This window comes from Cyrtonyx montezumae, unplaced genomic scaffold, assembly GCF_038088225.1.
Source record: "Cyrtonyx montezumae isolate F1298 unplaced genomic scaffold, pur_monq_1.0 scaffold_19, whole genome shotgun sequence".
Lineage (NCBI taxonomy): Eukaryota > Metazoa > Chordata > Aves > Galliformes > Odontophoridae > Cyrtonyx > Cyrtonyx montezumae.
This window is the reverse complement of record NW_027071925.1, coordinates 527,444-549,338: the sequence shown is the minus strand read 5'-3', so window position 1 is coordinate 549,338 and position 21,895 is coordinate 527,444. Positions and strand designations below refer to the sequence as shown.

Here is a 21,895-nt window from a genome sequence, read left to right as displayed (position 1 = left end):
GTGCCCAGTGCTGGAGGGCTGTGATGAAACATACCTTGCAGGTGCTCCTTTGTGTTTCCCTAATAGAGGACCCCGAATAAGTACGGAGACATAACATAAAATGGTCAACATCTGGACTAACTGGGAAAAGCTGTGGTTTATATTCACACTGCTAGCTGAGATGCAGGCAGGAGGATGTGCTGCAGTCCCTGTGCTTGATATCTGCAGCTGAAGAACAACTTTCTTGCAAGGAATTTGAGCACGCACCCCTAGGGCATGCCACCAAGGTTTCATCCACCTCTCACAATCTTGTTCTATTTTGAAAGTAACTGGAGACACACTGAGAGTGCTAACAAAAGCCTCACAGCACATGCACCGAGACCATAAGCAGGACCCTGAGGTCACTGGCAATGGAGTGCTGGAGAGCACCTGGCCACTCTGCTGCCACCAGTGTTATTACCACCAATTATGGCTTTGGGGAACACATGGAGCAAGACTGCCAGAGCAATGCCCGAGGCCATTCTGGAAAGCTCTGGAGGCCCACGAGCCCAGCTGGAGCTGCCACACTGAGCGCTGCCAAACTGCCCGTATCTCTGAGGCAAAGTCTGAAAATTCTGAACACCATTTCTGGAAGGAAAAGGAGCAACGCTGGAATGGTGAGTTTCTCATTTCCTTGTCACAGATCCCAGACTGTATCTCATTATTGCCTACCGGGCAGTGTCTTCTGAAGCACGCCTGGCATCTCCTCCACCAATGACAGTAATGAGCTGCTCAGTTCAAGAGCCAACTGCTTTTTTATATCAGAATCCTGCAACTCATGATCTAATTCCCTCCACTCATTGAAACAGTGGGTGCTGGTTTTCCTGATGCCTTGAAGTGATGCCTTAACTATCTTCCCTGTTCATGGCAGGGGAGTTGGACTAGAATACCTTTAAAGGTCCCTTCCAACTCATACAATTGTATGATTCCATGATATAGGTGCAAGTACAACATGTGCAACACAAATTGTTTATTCAGACAAATATGTGACATGAACATGTATATCTCTTTTGGGTCACAATGAAGCGTGATTTCTCAAAATTTGTGTTGCCTTTTTACACACAGCCAATTTATTAACTGAGTTGTCAGAGTTCACTGATATGGATGTATATTTGCTTTTCCTTTTACAATTCATGTTTTGCTATTATGTTCTATTATATTCTATTAATGTAGAATTAAAAAAAAAAAAGTCATGGCAATCTCTGGATCTCTAACTAGACCTGCACACTGCTTGGGCAGCTCAAATTTGGTTCACACCTGCATTCTACATTGCAGGGCACTTTTGTAGTCAAACACTGCACAAGATCAACAACAACTTTGTAACAGAATGCCAAGTGCTAGTTATTGACTGGATCTGATTTCAGTACAGAGATATAGAAATGTCTCCTTGCTCTCATGGTAGCATGAAAATCATAATAGGACACTAGACAGAGCAACAGCAGCCGAGTAGTATGCATTGCTTCTGGATACAACCTCTCAGACTTGAAGATATGCTTCCCCTTTCCTTTCTGCAGGTCCTGCAAGCAGGCATCACTCTCTCAAATAACCACTCATCAGAGGAACACAAATCAAACACAGCATCTGTGACTGCAACCAGCAGGAGATGAAGACAAGAGAAACAGTTCCCCAGCCCTTGCACGTGCTGCTCTGATGCTGAAGGCATGGCTGTGTCACCCTGGGTTTTCTCTGTATGCCTGGATCTTCGCCAGTACCATAAATGACTGCATGTGAATTGCACACCCTGGTGGTGCTTACCTGGAAGGCAATCTGTGCAGTGTAGGTCAGCTTATCGCACTCGAACAGCCCGCGGGTCGTATACTGGAACACGGAGAAAGTGATGCTGTCTATGAGGTTCAGCACTCGCACCTGGAGGCTCTCATCAGGAGATGCCCTCTCAATGGCTTTCTGGAATACAATGCTGAATGCCTAGGTGAGGAGACAAGAAGATTGGCACTGTTTCTAAATGCTCTTTTCAAGAACCAGTGTATCACATGAAGTACTGCAATGAGCAAAGCCAGCTCACACACTGAGCATTGCAGCCACAACCAAAGCAATCCCACGCCCAGCAGTGGTCCAGCAGCAGCAGGAGGCAGGGGAGCACCCAGAGACCAGGCTCTGAATCTGCCTCTGGCTGCTTTTTCACAACACGCCCTGTGACACCATGCTTGTCTGGGCTTCAGAAAGATGGGCTGGCTGAATTAAGACACAACAGGTAGAGGAAACATTTCCCAGGCCGAGTATGTTCTCTCATAGATTACACAGCTTGCTTCTCTAAAACACTGTGCCAAAGATATCGGTGCTCCCAGAGGAACCTCTTGCTTCAGGAATGCTGCAACTTAGAAACAGCAATGCCCTTAAACACAAAACAGACCAAGGAGGAGGTCATTGTCAGGATTCAGCAGAGGTCTGGATGAGAAGGGCAGGCAGGGCTTCTGCATGCAGAAGTGCAATCAGCCAAGCACTAAAATCCCTTGGGCATGGGTGCATCATTAAGAAGGATGCTATTATGTAAGATACCAAGGACTCTTGTAAAAATATTCTGATCTAAATGAAAAAAGACTTAAAAACTTTCAGAACAGATTGAAGAAAACCCATTAGCAAATTATCAGATGCAACTGGAAAAAAGAGAAGGCCTGTGTCCTCATTAGCAATGCAAAAGCCCAATACACTGGGACCAAGCTAATGGGAATTAACCAGGCCAATACAAATTAATAGCACCAACCAGACAAGGCATGGCTTTGTTGACAGCATTATTTTTAGGGCTCTACAAAGGGAGAATGATGCCTGAACAAATTAAAGCAACATTGATACCTACTGCATTATTGAATAACTGCAGAATGGATTTTCTTGCTTACATTTCTTTAAATAGAGTTAAAACATGCTGCAAAATCACATACAAATCTTGTGTGCTCGAATTTATAATGGGCTTTTAGCTGTATGGCAAGTATTTTAAAATCATCCCTATGCATCTTTCCTCAATGCTTTATGATCTGTCGTCCAAATTTATTAGATAAAAACATTTCAGTAAATAATTTGCCATGCATTTATACACATTACTAATGTTAACTGGAAAACATAAAACAAACAAAACACAGATGAGGTAGATTTAAGGTGAAACTTCAGATACTCTCCTATCTACTATGTATGTGTAGGGAATGAATCTTTCAAGGGGCACCCTTGCATGAAAGATATCTGTACGTTTCCCTGGTAAAATTATTTCAGCATATGAGTTGTAGATAACAAAAAGAAATGCTTCTCTGTGGATCAGCTCAAAATATTGTATTCTCTTCTCAATTACTTTTTCCAGGTCACTTGGCAATGTAAGAAACCATTTGGAAGAAGTACTAGACTACAATGGCATCTTATTTAACCCTCTATCCCCCAAAATGCCTTACTCCTATGACAAAAAAAGAAGCCTTCAATTTATTCAAACATTGAAAGTGAAACTCTTCAATAAATACCCAGAGTCTGCTGGCCGGAACTATAGGTACTACTCCATCACAGCAATTCTTTTCCATTACAGCAGTTTCTCAGAGGCCGAGCAGGGACCAAGACTCCCCCACACCCTTGGGCAGTATGTAGGGAAAGCAGAAAGAAGGTCCCTGCCTGAGGAGTTTCCAGGACTGAGGAGACAGCTTGAGAGAAGCCCCACTTCCCAGCAAGGAGCAGAAAAGAAATGATGAAGTGATGGCCCAACATGAAGCAAAGCTATTTCTCATATTTCACTCTAAAGATGTAGTTCATTCCCTGCAGCAAGTGGAGTCTCAGCCTACTCACATCTCCCATAAAGGAGCCAGTATCTCAAAACTAGTCAAGAAACCTGAAAGCAAGACCATAGTCTCACTCCCACCAAAGCCACTGGCTTCCCACCATGCTCTGCTGCCACATGTCAAACAGGACAGTTCAGCCCCCAACGCAAAGAACAGAGGTGATCACACTGGAGCATAATACCACGTTAGAAACGTTCTCCAGGTGTTCCAGTGGAAACAGCTCCAGGCAGGAATGTTCTCCAAAGCAGGGACACTATTTCTAGCTCGCTGTGCACTACAGAGCAACACTTGGCTGAGAAGGGAAGGGGTGTCTGTGTAGAGGAGACAAAAGAACAGCCAGGCCATTGGAGTACAAGCACTTTGGCTACGTCTGTCCTGCATTTATTTGAGAGCACAGGACAAGAAGCAGGTTCTCTCCCAGCATCATCCCCATGGATGAGTCCATACTGTTATCATGAGCCTGCCTGCCTCCAGCCAGCCAGCAGCCACACTGCAAGGGGTCAGACGCCCACAGATCCCATCAGAACTTCTTGTAGAGGACCCTTGGTGCCTTGGATAGGCAGAATTGGCCATGATTTGCCTTCTGTACAAGGGGCAGCCATAAATCTCTGGTGTTGTGGTCTCAGTGGGACAGGGCTGTGTTTACAGAGCAATTTGATGTTTTACTATGGTGTCATTTGGGAAGTCTGTACTGTTTCAACATCAAGGTCTTGGATAATTGCTAAGGGCAGCAGCAATTCTTGTTAGCTTAAGAAATATCTGTACAGACGTTATGACCCTAATGACATCATAGATACAGAACTAAATATAAATATAAAGAAAAGATTAACTGAGGAAGCAAGTGACTCCCAACACTGTACTAAATCTTGATGCATAAATATATAAAATATGCAGAAAAAAGTACTTTATTGGCTCTTTCCCAAGATGATCTCTTTCAAATCCATTGCTCATCTTCCTCTGCCAGGACAAGAAGGCTGTGAATATGGAGGAGATAACAAATGGCTTGTAAAGACCTACTTTGCAAATAAACTTCTGGAACTTTCAGTAATCAAGGTCTCTAAGTCAGTCTCTGGCCTTCCACAGGACATCCAAGTTCAGCTGGCTCAACAGAAACCAAGCAAAAGAAAGAAAAGCTAATTAAGACTGATTAACCTGATCTCAGTCTAACAAGCTCTGGTGGGATGAGCAGAACACTCAGAGCAAGGGCAGATGCCATCCAACACCCAGTGTTTAACACAGATGTGCCTTTCCTTTGATGCTCAGACTGCTCATGGGCACTGTTGAAGTGTTCATCACATCACAGGCAGCAATGAACATGCTCTGCTCAGCTCTTGCAAAGAGTATCAAACTAATCTTTCCCAACGAGCACTAACTACTCTCATAACATACATTAATATATGTAAAGAAGACTTACAAAAAAATGAATTACAAGTTGTTTTTTAGGGTGGTTTTTTTTGGGGGGGTTCTTTTTTCCACAAAGTCAAAGCAGCAGAAGGGATTGGGTTAGATCACCTTTTTGTCTGGGACCTCAAATAACCTCTAGATGCTCAGAGAAATGACTTTTAAGTTTGGAAACAGAAGGAAGGAGCTCAGCTGCTCCCGGTGCCGTGGGATTCACAGGAACAGTACCTTCAGAGAAAACTGGTACATGGGATGGATGGCACGGAGGTCGTTCATGGCAAAGTACAGCAGGGAGGCTCGTGCAGCAGCAGGCCTGTAATGCTCCCTTGCCTCATTAATCTTGGCTTCAGTCACCTTGGACTCCTGGACCTGGAAGGAAAGCACAGAATGAAGGCACTGTGAAAGTATCTCTGTGAGCTCTGTGAAGCTGTAGCTCGGGAGAAGTCTGTTACCTGCCACAGAGACACCAGGTCAAATGGTGGCCAACCTGCACACAGCCTCTGCTCTCAACCCGCAGTGCACTAGCCTTACTCCTAGCAGCCCCCTTCCTCTGATATATCCTTCATTAACTGCACTCATCCTCATGTCCAATCCTCTGTTTTCCCAAGCCCCCCTCCAGAGTTCTCACTAGGGTTCCTGCTCTTCACTAACTGGAATTATTTTTGCCATCAGTGAGTTTCTTCTGCTAATTGCCCCCCTCCTGTGCAAATCGTTAATAACAAAGGGCTGATCAGACAGTGCTGCTCATGAGATAGCTTCTCCCAGAACTGAAAACTGCTAATTTTCTTGGCTACTTGCTGCCTTTCCTCTCCAGCACCTAATGCTTCCCTACCTTCCCAGCCAGGTATCGGCACTGTTGCTGTGATGGACATGGTGAAAATCCTTTTGGCAGATACAACATCCCACTAACACGTAAGTCTTGTTCATTCTTTTATTCCACTTCAGCAGCATGAAGTGACATCCTCAAGCCTCCTGGGATTATGTTAGGCTCAGGATGCACACAGCCAGAAGTGTCTCACAGTGCTGATCCATGCAGTTCAGCAAACCGTTCAATGGGGACATGGCAGAAATGGGATCAGCACATGTGGCACAACCCTGCAGATCACAGCAGAGCCCTCATAAAAATGCACGCTTCTGGGCAGGGACTGAGCTGCTAGAGCACACCAAGCCTTCCTATTGAGGCAGTGACTGAGCCCTACCCTGCTGTGCACAGCCAACACACATGCTGGGGTCATGGCACATCTTCACAAGCAGTGATGGGCTGTAACATCTCAGATTCCTTCACAAAGCAGCATCAAAGCCTTCTGCAGCAACAAGCACATGCATGGGTCATGCATATAGCTTATATACTTCTCCATATCCTGACCCCACTTCTGGTACCATCTACATCTCTCCCCTGGCTATTCAGGGAGACTTCAGCTTAGTCCATACAACTAACTTTCAGTTGTCCGACCCCAAAACACTTAACAAACCTAGAGATGTAAAATCCAGAGGAGAGGAAGATAGTTGCTTTCCATAAACACAGTGGAGAAGATTGTTGTAGGAAAGAAAATCTTGACTGAATGTTATTTTTTTGTGTAGACAAACCAAGAACAGAGTAGGGACTGAGATGAGAAACAGACTTATAATGTTGCCCTGAGACAGCTTTACACATGGGTACTAAACTCATCAAAGCTAGGTCTAATCTCTAACATTTATCCCCACTGCCACAGAGTTGGCAGTGACCATCTTTATAGCCCCAACTTGTTCAGAAAGTATTTCAAGAACACTTAATTCAATAGAGCGACACCAACCCGCCACGTCGAAGCTCTCCATCATTATACCTTTTGAAGAGTACAAGCAAACCATCCCCAGGAAGCTGGACGCATGTAACGTCCCACAAACAGCTAGCAGAAATCATTCCATTTCTTAATGTGGAGGCATAAAGTGAAAGGCAGTCTGATCCTGACCTGGGCACTCAGGTAACATGTCCATGGGCTGGAGGACAAACAGACTGTGAAGATGGGAGGACTAGGGGAGAAGGCAGCTGAGGATGGACAGACAGAGATCCTGCTTCAATCTTGGCATCATGCATGCATTTCTCAAGTCTCTTCGGTGTCAGGGCAAAAACACCATGCATTTAATTATCCCCATGTGGCCAGCAAGGTGACCTGGGTAGGTGATAACACTGACAACTGATTTACACCCTGAGGAACAGGAGGGTACGAAATAGCCATTTTCTTGTGGATTCACTCAAGATCACAAACTCAACAGACTGCGGTCCCCTGGCAGTACTAAAATGCAGCTTAATTGAGGAAGTGTGATGTGTTCAGAATTATGCTGGAGCAGTTTAAAGCCTCCTTGATACAGTGTGTAAATTTTATCGCCTTTATATCAGGCACTGCCATTTTCCCTTGGTCTTAAATAGGCCATTTAACATACAAAAGCTCCAAAGAACTGAATGGCTTGAAGCTGGACAGAACGGAGAACACATCAATTTATATCACTTTCTATTCACTACTCAGCAGAAGTAGAGACCAGCATCACAAAGAAGCTATGTTTCACCCACAAATCCTTACAGCACACATCTCACACGTTTTCCTCTGAGCTACCACTGTCATTTTACCTTCTCTTCAATCTCTGCTGCTGTCTGCTTAGTGGTCTCCAAGTTCTCCACCAACGCTGTGTCTCCCAGGAAGTTTCCAGATGCTGACGACAGCCGAGACAACAAGTTGTCCTCTAATGTTTTCAGGGTGATTTTGAATTCATTCTGTTGCTTTGTGAGATCTGACTGCAAATAAGCAATTAATAAAGTCTTAGCCACAAAACATGCAGGATTAACTACCTTAACAGGGGAACGGACTTTCCTGTTCTGATTCCTGTCTATGAACAGAGCTCTGGGAATCCTCCATGCCAAACGTGCCACTGATTCAGGGAAGGAAGCACAGAAAGCACCAGGAGAATTCAGCCCTTACACTCAGAATGTATTAATCTGCTGGAAATGAAACAGGAGGTAAAGACCTTCAGCCTCTGCCTCCTAAATGGCTTGGGTTGGAAGGAACCTTAAAGATCATCTGTTCCAGTTCTCTGCTGCAGGCTGGGTTGCCATCCATGAATCTCAAACACACATCCCCTAACTGTCTTAGAAACAAGTATTTACAAAGCTTAAGACAGGCTGGATAGTTCCTCTGGAGCAAGCCTACATACCAATAGATACTACCCACCCCTTTGAGCCTCTGCCTTTCCCACTGCATGCCAACACCAGTTCCGCTAGCAATGGGAGCCAAGGGGTAAAATGTGGATGGGGAGAACATCAGCAGGGTCACTAGGGTCCAGAGATTAGCACCACTCATCCCAGGATCAAAACAGGGAGGGAATTCAGTCTCATTCGTACCCCAGCACCAAGTTCTCCCTCAGACCACCAGCTTGCTGTGACAGTGGCTGCTCATGCCAGGACAGACCCCACAGTAAAGGGTTTGCAAAGACAACACAAAGGGGACAAGCAGATAGAGACCATTGACAACCATTTTGTCTGCAGGACTGATCTTCTGAATCCTACTGCTAATCTGTTTCTGTGAAATAATGCCCCTTGGCTCTCCCCAGACACTTGCTCTGCTTCTCTCTCCTGCACAGAAACCAGTGACTGACACTGAACAGGGTTCCTCCTGTGAAATGTGATTGTGCCAATCCAAGTGCTTGCGCAGGGGAAGAACACCTTTCCTGGAGTTTGGGTGTACCACATCACGGCACTATGCGGTCCTTTGGCAAACACCTATTTTGAGTATCAGACCAGAAAACATGCCATGGCTCAGCCACACATCTGATTTTGATGCTGGGAAGATACAAGCCTGGTGGTTATTCTCTACAAAATTAAGCTAATTGCTGTCTTGACTCTGTACGTAAAACAGCACTCTGTGACACAGAGTTTTAAATCCCCAAACTGCATTTAAGCACCAAGCGGTATTTGCTCCATCACCAAAGGTTTTTCAGCAGATTAACTAACTAACTCCCCCATTAATAAGTCATCTTTCAATATTTGGGCTGTGACTTCATACACTGTCTGTGCACACTCTCATTTCGTGCCAGTGTCAACGTGAGGATCCAGCAGTGCCGCTCGCCGGTATTTCTGCTACAGGGCTGTTCTCAAAGGCCTGCTCCCTAGGCCTTACACACAGGTGGTGAATATTTCACAAGTCAGAAAACTGACATGGCTAACACTGTAAGCTCCTGTCATTCAAGCATAGCATGCCTTGAAAAGTGACATTTTGCAAGCTATTACTGCAGACCACGGCCTGCAAGTCTGCTGCTCCTAATGAGGCTGCATGTGACTTTTGCTCCAACAGCTTGTAATCACCATGCAGTTTCTCAAAAGCACCCTCAGAAGGGCACACAATGCTGTATTTCCCACAAAAGCCTGCATCTGTTGCAGCTCTATCATGCCATTGTTTACAGCAGAAGCAAGGTTATCATTTCTTATTCCGGCAGTGGAGCTCATTATGTGCTGTTTCACAGCTGATACACAACAGCGCAGGTTCGGGAAGCAGGTGATGCTGGAAGCACTTACTGCTTTGTTCCAGTAGCTCACCTGGGCTACAGGCCCCGTGCAGAACCTGCCTGTGTGGCCTGGAAAAGGACTTGGAGCACAGCAGTGCTTAGAGCACACCTGGAGCAGGGACCTCTCCTTTGGGAAACCCTGAAGTACACACCTGTACACGGGGACAGCTCTCAGACAACAGCTCCAGGTTCTTCTGGTTTTTATTGTCAGTGAATGAAATGGGGGTAAAAAAATGGATACGGCAGGGAAAGAATGGACTAAAACATTCTTACCAGGAAAGAAAATTACATCCCACACCAATCTGCAGACAGGCTGAGCAGTGGGCCCAAGTGAACCTCAGGAGGGTCAACAAATCCAAATGCAAGGTCTGCACCTGGGTTGTGGCAACATCCATTACCAATACAAGCAGGGGGGTGAAAGGACTGAGAGTATTGGTGGATGGTGCCCTCACAGTCCAGAAAACCAACCGTACCCTGGGCTGCATCCAAAGCAGTGTGGCCAGCAGGGCAAGGGAGGGGATCTTCCCCTCTGCTCTGTGCAGCAAGGCCTCACCTGGAGAACTGCATCCAGATGTGGAGTCCTCAATACAGGAGGGACATGGACCTGTTGGACAGCAACCAGAGGAGGGACACAGAGAAACCTCTCCCACGAGGACAGGTCGAGGGAGCTGGGGCTGTGCAGCCTGGAGATGGTCTGAGGAGACCTGAGAGCAGCCTGTCAGTATCTAATGGGGAGCTACAGGAAAGATGGGGGCAGATTCTTTTGTAGAAACTGCTGTGATAGAACAAGGGAAACTGGTTTCAAACTTAAAGTGCAGAGATTTATGTTAGATATAAGGAAAAACTCTTTCACAGTGAGGGTGGTGAGGTACTGGAATGGGCCGCCCAGAGAGGTGGTGGGTTCCCCATCCCTGGAGACTTTCAAGGCCAGGCTGGACCAGGCTCTGGGCAACCTCTGATGTACAACATGGAATCTGTCTCACTCCTTGCAACAGCAACTATTAGGAGCAATGCTGCTGCTCTCAGTGCAACAACAAGCTCCCTCTCTTTGCTGTGGGTCACCCCATGCAGTGCCTGGCAGCAGCAGGATCTGCCCGCAGTGCCCGGGCTGCAGGGATGGTCTGGCTCCCACAAGACAGCCACAGCTCACACATTAATTGTGGTCATTATGTATTCTTTATGCCATCTTTTGGCTCGTTAGCACATGAGCCCATTTCAAATGAAACACATCGTTAAGGCTGCACAGATAACATAGTTGAGAATCTCATTAAAGAAAAGATGATTACTGAAGTGGCCTGGCCTGACTGAACATGTGCAGTAAATTCATTCTGACTCTCAGTAAATATTCAGCATTATACATATCCATTACATTGCTAAATGTGCCGTTAGCAACACGGCTTTTCTTTAAAATGATATGCTGAGAAAGAAGCAATATTTATTTAAAAGCAAAAAGGGAGAAAACATTTTGGCCATTTACAAACAAGCAGGAATAAGAACCATAACAGAAAAACTTGGTTAGCTGCCTCACAGCACTTACAGTGGGAACCACAAATGCCTAAAATGAAGTGAGATTAATCCTACCTCCAAAGTAAGAGTGAAGTCTGAACAAAAATGTCATAATACGAACCTGCCTCCACTTACAAGAGTAGGAAAAAGAGTTTTCTACCCACATTTTTGGAGAAAAAAGACTTGAAATTGCAGTTTAAGTGTTCCCAAAATACCAAGAAAACAAAAAGTAGCAGAAAAACACTTCTCCCTCATCACTTATCGTCTGAGGCAGGTTGTGAGAGATGGGGATGTGCAGCCTGTAGAAGAGAATGCTCTAGGGAGAATTGAGAGTGGTCTCTCAGTATCTAAAAAGGGCTGTAAGAAAGAAAGGGACAGACTCTTGGATCGTTTGTGATAGGGCAAGGGGAAATGGTTTCTAATGGGGAAATCTGATCTTATGAGGGGCTCAGCAATCTCTCATGAGTACATGAAATGCTATTTGCCTTCAAATATTTATATTATTTTTACTTTTCAGTCTTCTCCTGCCTCCCCGTGCCAGCTGCCCACCTTGAGCTGCTCCAGGTCGGGCCGCTCTGCGCTGACCACGGCCGCCAGCAGCTGCTCCTCGAGGCCGTCCCGTGTGACAGTGAAGTTGATGAGGGTGCACTGTGCCTGCAGCTCGGGCTGGAAGTGGGGGTTGGCCAGCTTTGTGTGCAGGATCAGACGGAAGGCAGGGCTGAGCTCGCACTCCTTGTCCCCGATCTTAATGTACCTGAAATTGGAACAAAAGGAGCACAGGTGCACTTTCCTTCCAGGACAAATGGTGGCATCAGCCATTGGAATCTGCCAGAGATTGACTCTTCACACAGAAATCACTTTTACAGCAAAAATGATTTAAAATTGGACACAATTGAAACACTTCAAATTTAGGATAAAAACCCCAAAGCATTACCCCTGAATTTTGGAGTGCCTCTGAGAAAGCACACAGCTTCCAGCATTGAGATAGACAGTTGAAACCAGGAACCTTCCATGCTTTTAATGGAGACCGTATTCTTCCCAAAGCTGACACGTGGGAAAAGCCTCTCGGCACAGAGATTTTAATTAGCTACAGCCACAATTGCCTGGTGTGCTGCTTGAGCCAGGCTGGAGTCATTGTGCAGCAAGGCTGGGTTCAGGGAGCAGCTCAGTGCCATTCTCGGGAGGAAGAATCGCTTGAGAAAGCTCAGCCTTCTCCTGTTCCCTCCAGTACAAAACTCAAAGAGCTAGGAGTAGAATGGGTGTTCTGAACCCAGATCTAACAGCACCCACAGGAGAGGAAAAGGGGGGCAGGAAACACATGGCGGTGCAGGGATACTTCTGGGGATGCAGCTGGGCAGTAGTGGAAGCAGTGGTGTCACTACAGGAATTTGAATACACTCTCCAGTCAAACATCAGTCCCTTAGGTCTCTTCTGGTCTATCTCTATTGCTTTTATGGCTGGAAAACAGAGGCAGATAGAACACCCAGCACAAGCTGTTCCTGGCACACCCAGCAGAGCCTCCACTCCCTGCCCTGGAGCCACCAGCAGCGGTCTGGGGGTCAGACACAAGGGGCTGGGACTGCCAGAGGTGCTGGAAAACAAAGCCTGCAGTTTAGTACAGAAGCAGTCCTCGGAGGACTGAAGGAAGATCCAGAGCCCAGCTGGATTTCTGACACTTCCTGCTGCAGTGTGAGGTGCGGAGGAGGCAGGGAGTGACACCACGAACCCGCCCTCATTAAGAAACACATATATATTCCTAATGTATACATCTGAAGCTGTAATCATGAAGGACGCACTGTGTTTGCTAAAATCCAAGGTTACCTTTTCTTCACAACAGTCATAGCTATTTTGGTCATAATCCAGCATCAGGACAGCCAATTACACACACCAAGGTCACCCACGCAGAGGAGAATCAGAGGTCTCACTTTCACATGAGCTCTGAATGGCACTGTCCAGCTAAATGATAAATGCGGGTTTATTTCGTCCTATGACTGAATGACCTGCAATTGCCTGATTTAAACGCTCTTGAAGGGAAGATGTTAGGGCTACCATAGACCAGCACACTGTGTGAGGTCAGGAAAGCAAAGTACAGCAACACGAAACACACTCACGAGGAAAAGGGCAGAAACATAAGCACATGGGCCACTGAGCCTTCTCAAAGCTCACCTTCCTTTCTTGATTGTTTCTCGACCCAGTAATGGTCCCAAAACTGGGTCCATGGACTCCTCCAGGTTTTCAATCAGAACCAGTTCTCCTGCAGCCATGGCTCGTTCCATCGTGTCCAGATATCTACAGAGACAGCAAAAGCACCCTGTACAGAAAGGCTGGGGCTGGCTGCAATGCATTGCAGCAAGGAGGCCGCCAGGGGACAGAGGGCTGCTCCAACTCAAACACACTGAATGCAAGTGACAGGAAATGCCAGAGAAGAGGGGTGGCATCAGAATGTGATGCTGAGAAGTGGCACTGTCGAGGAGTGAGAGAGGACAAGCAGTAACAGCTGCATTTTTTTTCCCAAGAGAAGAGGGATCAGACTGTGGGGCTCTTTTGCAAGCAGTTTGTTTTCCCCTAGAGGCCACTGGTGCAGTTAACCTCGCATAAAAGCAAGGAAGAAGAGCAGACTGCATTCCTGCTGTGCCCTGGGGTAAGGAAAAGTTTAGGACAAGTTCAGGACAGTGTGACTATCATTTAATTCTTTCTCACGAGGGAATTGGGCTCCTTTGCAGTGTCTGATCACCGTCTCAGGGCACATGCCAGCTGCATATGTGGACAGGAGGGGAAAAAGAGATGCACAAATGTCTGTAATGACAGCGTATGAATGTTACAGAGCCTGTTCCTCCTGTTGGTTTGTATCCAGGTGCTTCCTCTTGCATCCTTACTTTTGCCCTTTGAATAACTGCAAGGTATAGTGACCTGGTTGGCCAGAAAACAGAAACTTGCTCTAATGAAAAATACAGCTGTTTCCAAATGTCTTCTCAGTCCACATGAGAGCAAATCTAATAAATTCTATGAGAAAAGCAGAGGCAGATCCATGCTCCAGTACAGGCAAAGCCAAATGGCACCAAACAAGCAGAGATCTTAGGTCACCCTCAGCTACTGCCACTACAAAATAATGTATAAAAAGCCAAAAATCTCAGAGATAACTTCCAAGCAGGGATCAGACTCTGGGTCTGTTCATTCCCAGCTGGGATTCCTCACTCCTGGGCAGAAGTCAATATAGCAGGAAATGGGTGATCTGAGCAGAGACAAGCCAGGAGTGGAAAAGCCTTCCCACAAAAGATGTGACCAGAAGAAGGCAGGGTGCTGTGGTGAGAACATCCCAGCTGGTGCCAACACCGTGCAGAGTCTTCCCAGCTGGGCGGTGGTGACCTCCACACCAGCTTCACCTCTACCTTCTTTCAAGCTATAGGAAGCTTCACTCACCTGCCTGGGTGAAACTGAGTCAGGACACAACAGGACACAAAACTGATGGAGGATGCCATAGTCCTTCCTTTGCATCATTCAGCCTGGAGCACATTGCTCTTTTCAAACTCTGCTTCTGAGGAGTTTCTATGGTAACTTGGCCAACCACTAGGCAGACCCTCTATATAATGAGGAATCTCTATCATTTTGGTAATGAATAAGAGTCTCCTGCACAAATACTTCTGAGGGTTTCCCCCATTGTAATGGGCTCAGATGGCTGCAGATAAACATGCACCGTTCACCAAGTACAAGGGTATAGGATATATATAGGTTAGCCACGATAAGCTACAATGACGTGATACAGATGATGCGTACCCCTTCTGCCCAATTCGGATCACTCGCAGGTCTTCGCCATACTTTGCTTTGATCCATTTGATTCCCTGCAGCTGGGGGTCCACGAGGAGGGGCCATCGCTCGCAGTTGGTGAGAATGGTGGCATTTTCGGTGGACATCCGATTGGCTGGCAGCCCCTCATTCTGCCAAGCTGCAATGTCAGCATCATCTGTCAACATGGTCAGAGGGTCTAAGGAGGGAGTTACAGGGATTGGCACCTGGGGGAAAAGCAGGAATGTGTCAGCACAAAGCAGTGAGCGTGGCTTGCAACACATGCCAAAGACGAGCAAGGGAAACAATTCAAGCAAATTTAGTTTACTTAAAAACTGAGAAGTTTTGTTTATCAGTGTTTTACCATATTAAGGGGTAGTTTTGATCTAATATTTCCCATTCCTGTAGTGAATGAACGTAAATTATGCATGGATGCCAAGGATTTTTGCCTGCAGAGTACTGAGAGCCCTGAAATGCCACAGCTCACCCAACCAGGATCAGACCACACTGCCCTGTGTGAGCCTCTGAGATGACAGCTTAGAAGAATATAATTAACACCCTCATCATCCTGCTGTTGTGTTGCAAAATGGCATCTGCAGTTCTAGGAACACTTCTCTGACATGGGAGGCTGCTTCTGGGTGTGACAGCTAGAAAGTTATCAGCATCAGTTATCTGCACATAAAGGGTCGTTAATTTTCAGATGGAAATAGAGGCAACTCGTGAAATTACTAAGCACCAAATCAGGCCTTTTTTGGAACATTTCCTTTCTTAACGAAGCTTTTTCTTTAGTATTAAGGAACACAGGATGATTATTCTTTTCTCTCTCATCCTAAGGAACTTGCTCATTTTCTCAGCTTTTGATTTGGGCATCACTGCCAGTTGTGACCTTGCTTAAAAGCCACTTGGCATTTCACCAAGCTTTGTAATATCCACTTAGGTTATGATGTGCAAAAGCTCAATCTTGCAGGAGACCGAGCGCATGTTAATTTATTGATGTATTATGTACCTGGTAGGAAATTAAGTGAAATATTACCAAGCACGATGTTTTCCATTTGCTCAGAACACCAAGACACGGGTGCAACTCAGCTGCTGAGAGGCATTGCCAGTGTGAACAGAGCTCATGTCTTACATGAGGTACAATCTAGAGTCTCTCCAAGCCTACCAAAGCACTGGCAGTGAGCCCTGCCTCTCCCAGGCAGTCTCTTTTCCATACTGTCTCCTATCTCTAGGCTGCCCCTGACTCCTGCACACACTGGCACTGGGCTCCTTTGTTTGGGATGCTGCTCTGCGGCTTCTCCTCTGTCTGTAGGGCAATGGGATCACTTGCATGGTGCAAGGAGACCACAGTGTCTTCCTCAAACATGAACTGAGTATGACTTTGACTTGATCCTTAGTGCAACTTGGCAGGGCCACAGGGGTGCTACTTACTTGGAGGATCCCCTATGGACAACAATTCACGGCCATGTTATGCCCAGTGACAAGTGCTTTTCAGAGAAAGCAGGGCTTACTTTTAACTGCTGTAAATATGGTTTCCAGATTCCATCCATGAGGTCCTGCCGGTATTTCTTGGTGAAGTATCCCAGATAGGAGACAAAAGCTGTTATCAGCAAGACATCGCCACACAAAGTGCTCTGCTGCCGTTTGAAGTCCTTCACAGCTTCAGCCCATCTCACATTCTCAGAAGCAAGTCCTCCAACCTGCAATTTCCCAAATCAATGTGATTGTTACAATGGCCCTTTAAGCAATATCTAAGGATTTGGCCGTATCTGTACCTTGTCCCTGACCTCAAATGTCATCTCCTAAAGTTTAAAACCATGATAGGAAATACCCAACAGTTACTTCGCTAAATCCTTCCTGTTTTGGGAAAAGGTCTGATTCTGCACTTGAGTCCCAGCTGCCTACTCCAGATCTCTAAATTCATTAAGGGAAGATCCATCACCTAGTGGACCTCATCCATTCCCAGCAGAAATCCACATAAGGATATCTGTGGCAGCCCATCAACTGTTAATTACCTCGATGTCACCGATTCACACCTCATTACACCCATTCTCACTCAGGGACTCTCCTCCAACAGCTATTTCACACAAGTTATGACGATGCCAGGCAGGTGGCATTTTGCCTTTATCTTGGGTCTACATTTTCCTCTCCCACAGGCTCCAGTCCAGGAAATGGTTTTCATGAGCATCCAATAGATAAGCCATCTTGTCCAAGGACAAGATCTCCTATATCTCCTCCTACCTTCATGTTTATCACGTGATGCTCTATCAGACAGCAGGATTTTCCAGGGGACATGCCCTGCTTGGATTGGCCAGAGGAGTTCCTCTCTTTCCTCTCCACAAAAGGAGGAAGAGCTTCAGCTGGGTTGGACTCAGCCAGCTCCTTCAGCACCTTGCCTGACAACAGCAGCCCCAAGCAGGTGACTCTGGGATACTCCACAAACGACCACCAGGTGACAGTTCCTAACAGCATTTCCCAGGTTCCCACAAATGGAGGAATAAGAACATATTGAAACAGAGCTTCTATCTTTGTCTTAACAGCCACTGATGATTTTTTCCTTCATTACTAAGGTGTCCTGGATGCCAACCACCCTTTTGGCATCTGCAGCATCTTGGAGCTCGGAGAACCACAGTTTAACTGTGCTTTCTGTACAAAAAGTACATCCTTTTATGTGCTGCCTGACCTTTTCAACTGCTAAAATCTGCTCTCACTGTGGAAAAACACCGAACAATCGCACCCGCTTCACCTTCTCCATACCACTCATGATTTCAAGCCCTTGATATCCCCTCTGCTGTCTCCTTTTGAGGTTGAAGAGCTTTAAGTCTATTCAATAATTCCTCATACAGAAGCCTTTTGATTGTCCTTGCAATCTTTATCTTTACTGAATGATGTAATCTTTATCCTCTGGTTTCTTTTTGTTGTTACTTTCCCTGCACCATTTCCAATGCCGCTCCATCCTTTGAGGTGCAGCACAGGGGCTGGAAGTATAGCTGCATGTTCAGGATTTATTTGGGGTGGATTTATGCAGTAAGATTGTGATTTTTTTTCTGTTTTGTTCTCTTCTTTTCCTAATAATTGCTAACATCCAATTTCAGCTCGGGGTTTTGGGTTTGTTATTCCCCCCCCCCCCCTATGAAAGCACAGATCTTACACAACCACAGAACTCTTAGCTCCATCATTTAATTCCTCAGCATCACTTAAAGGGTATGCAAAGTAAAATATGCATCACTTTATATTTCTGTTCCCTGCACAACACATCCCTATTACTGGCTATCGTTTTTATGGTTCTTCAGAGTCTTCATCACTACTGCATTCATGTTACTGACGATCTCTGCAACCTGCTTAGACACCACCTTTTTGAGGCTGCTTATGAATAATCTGATCAACAACAAGAACAAAAGAAAACTGCCAAAATACCTCTGGTGGTTTTCCTACCTTCACAAATCCCTAAGAAAACCATGAAAGCTTTTTTTGATTGCGGTGAGAATGATGGTGCCAAGGAGAAGGCAGCAAGTTTGCTGCTCATCTGTTTGATATCCCACCAGGAGGTGAAGGAGGCTGACCATTTTCTTTGACCCGTTATATTTCAGAGCCATCCCTAAGCCTGTCCCAGCTGAGCTTCTCCTTCATCAGCATGAACCACCATCCTGCTCATGAAGACCAGGCTCTCCCCAGAGCCTTTCACCACCTCAGCTGTCCTGGAATTCCCTAAGCCTTGCTAGAAAGTCTGCTCTTGACACATTTAGGATCACAGTAGTTCTTTGGACTACAGCATTTGTAGGCCAAAGATTCAATAAACAGTTCAATTGCTCCTCATGGCTCCTGGCCAACGATCTCTGGTTTAGAGGTAAACATTTACTGTAAGTCCATAAATGTACACCTGCATCTTATTTTGCCTGACTTCACCCTATTCCTCCAGTTGCCACATTGAGTCCATCCAGTCACTTTAACTAGAACCATGCTTTCTATTCATCTATGGGAGCTTCTGTTTCTGTTTTCTCAGTCTTATCATGCTACCACGTGCAGCCACATTTATTAAAGAGGAGCATACAAAAGCTGGAAGGTACCAGGCACCAGGCAGCACCCTGGACATCTGCTGGCACTCAGCTGAAGCAGGACAGACCCTTGTCTCAGCCCACAGCATTTCTTATGTAATGCTGCCTGTTGAAAAACAAACAAAGCACTACTTTTGAGGCAGGATCATAGCTAGGCTATCCTTAATCTCAACTCCAGAGCACAGAAGCCTACTTCCTCCATCTTTCTTTTGCAGTATTTGTAGATGAAGTACCTCCAGGTCCTTCCTCCAGTCTCCTTAAGGTATGTTCTCATACTACTCCCTTGGTTCTCCACCTCTAAGAAGAATTCTTAATCATCTGATCTTCCAAAACTTGTAGACTCCCTACCTACTCCTAATTACCTTCTTGAGGTGATTTTTTACCTAATCCTGTCCTGGCTGCCTTCATTAAATCCAGTAAATTTTAGTATCTTTAAGAAATCCCAGGTGTCCTCTACATATGACACTAGAAGTCATTTGAATTCATTTCATCTCATTTGATTACCTTTAGCTCTTTGGTAATGAGGGATAGTGAACAATCATTCCCTATTCATCTTCTCAATACCATTCACAATTTTATTGGCTTCTGTCACATCCATCCCTACACTCTCTCTTTTTCAAAATGAAGTCCTAATCATTGCCCCCCTAACCATTTCATATATGGAAATGACATACCTCAATTCCCTGTACCATCTCTAGGTTACCTGCAGCCTTTTGACATCCAGCATGTAAGAGGGAGGCACACCATAGATTTGGATTGATAACATCATTGTTTAGCTTTTGTTTCCCAATTTTTCCTACAAGTTTCTAACACTCAGTTTGCCTTGCTGTCTCCAGACATGTACTACACTGCTGTTTCTGACAACTCTCTGAAAGAGCTCTTATGTGAGTGATAACAGTGCAATTAAGACCTATCAATGTAAATGCATGATTAGGGTTCATTTTCCCTGCATGCATTATTTTGCATTTGTCATCACTAAATCTCATCTGCCACGTTAGCACATATCCATTTATAAATCTCACCATCAGTCACTCCCCGTTTCTGGTCCTATTACATTCCCTGGTCCCTTGGATATCTTCCCTACATCACCTATAGTTCACGAGATGCCAAACTAAAATCAGGACACTTTAAAAGTATGGCTTGTTTTCATGCACTTGATACATTTTTCAATTTGAAGCAATCACTACCCCTGTATACTTGGGTTTCTTCTTCATACTACCTCAAATACATTTGTTTAAAGTCTGGGAGCTTAATTCTTGCCCAGTCACATAGATGACACATCGTGGATGCCAAATGAAACACACATCAGCAAGAACTGTCAGGATCTATTCCAAGATCAAAGCCAGAGATGAGAGAGAAGAAGGTATGCACTTGCCCAACAGTAACCTGGGATCCAAATTCCTCGCACGCACTGCAGAACAGATCCATTTTTGACAGCTGCATTAGCAAGCTGTGCTTTCTAACCAGGTCTTTAAAAACAGTTAGTGGCATTGGCTCTGATGTGACCTGCTCACCTGCACTGACAGCTGTGCTCAGTGCTGCTGTGCTCCCTTGCTGGCCTCTGCTCGCAGCTCCAGCCGCTCACCAGTGGATGTCTGCTGCTTGGAGGGACCCCAGTGAGCCTCTGCAGGATGTGCACTGCCCTGGGGGCTCACACACCACCATGGCAGCTGTAAAGTCCTTCCAGCTTTTCTGGCTTTTTTCTGTCTCGGTTGCATTGAGTTAAGAGAGCTCAGTGGCAGAAAGATCATGTATGAGCTTTACTTGCAGCATTAGGAGAGCATGACTCAAAGCTCTTCCCAAATCTTCACATTTAGAGACGTTGCAGCAGCAGACACTGAATGGGACAGATACCTGTTTTAATTCCCTTGTTTGCTGTTGCACTCTTTTCTAGACTGTGCGTTCTTTGGAGCAGCAAGAGACTCTGCACAAGGTTTGTATGTGTGTGTATGCATCCATCCCATAGCAAAACCACAACACAGTTCTAGCCCATCCTCTTCGGCTTTACGAAAGCCCAGGGCTGGCTCTGGCTTCCCCCAGACTTAGTGTCCTATCCGTTCTCAGCATTTGTGACTGTCATACTGAAATACTCACACAGCACAATGAGGCTAATGTGTGCACTTACAGATGGACAGCGAACTCGCTGCCTTCTGTGCATCATCTTCCTCACCGCAGCACTGCGCCACTCACACGATGCTCCAGTTTCATATAATCCTAGAGGCAGGAATAGAGATTTGCTTCTTCCTGACTCTGCTTTCCCTAACGAGGAAAGGAAAAGTGATTTTCAACCTGATGCTGCGAGAGGGACAGCACACCCTGGCACCAGCCAGGGATGATGCCATTAGCAGACTGCAGAGAAAATGAAGTATAGCTCATCTCAGTTATGTATGCATTTAGGAGAAGGTCTCCACACTCCCAAAAGTGGAGCAAAACTGCTTTCCAAGTCCATTTCCCTCGGCATCACTTCTGCAGGCACAGGAGGACATGATAGATCGTGGTCCCTACCACAGCAATGCACCGCACTTGAGTAGAAGTCCAAATTCAATCTAAATGAAAATGGCTTAGGAATGTCAACAGGGACTGGTAGGGCTGAAAAATAATGATGACAATTAAAAGTAGAAAGCCTGAAGCCCAGCAATGTCCTTTATCTGCCCCAAAATCAGAATACCCTCTTCTACCATGATCTGCACACATACCAGGCCCCATCCTAAAGCATCCTCACTTCTCCTTTCAGTATTTTGTTTTCTTCTCTGTGGTGAGCTTCAAGGAAAGGTGCAAGGGCCCATCACCTAAACATTTTCCTTTTGTAATTAAGAGACAGACAGAACAACA

The 21,895-nt window shown here is 45.7% G+C and overlaps 1 protein-coding gene across 1 annotated transcript in view; it reads right to left on the bottom strand.

Moving 5' to 3' along the window:
- DNAH9 (dynein axonemal heavy chain 9) overlaps positions 1-21,895 on the bottom strand; it is a 180,951-nt gene that overhangs the window by 52,339 nt on the left and 106,717 nt on the right. The window contains exons 52-58 of the mRNA XM_065735131.1: positions 16,520-16,708; positions 15,003-15,238; positions 13,395-13,517; positions 11,778-11,982; positions 7,795-7,959; positions 5,418-5,558; positions 1,774-1,944 (exon numbers count right to left, since the gene is read on the bottom strand). Of these exons, the coding sequence (XP_065591203.1) occupies positions 1,774-1,944; positions 5,418-5,558; positions 7,795-7,959; positions 11,778-11,982; positions 13,395-13,517; positions 15,003-15,238; positions 16,520-16,708 (1,230 nt within the window). The remainder of the gene's footprint in view (positions 1-1,773; positions 1,945-5,417; positions 5,559-7,794; positions 7,960-11,777; positions 11,983-13,394; positions 13,518-15,002; positions 15,239-16,519; positions 16,709-21,895) is intronic.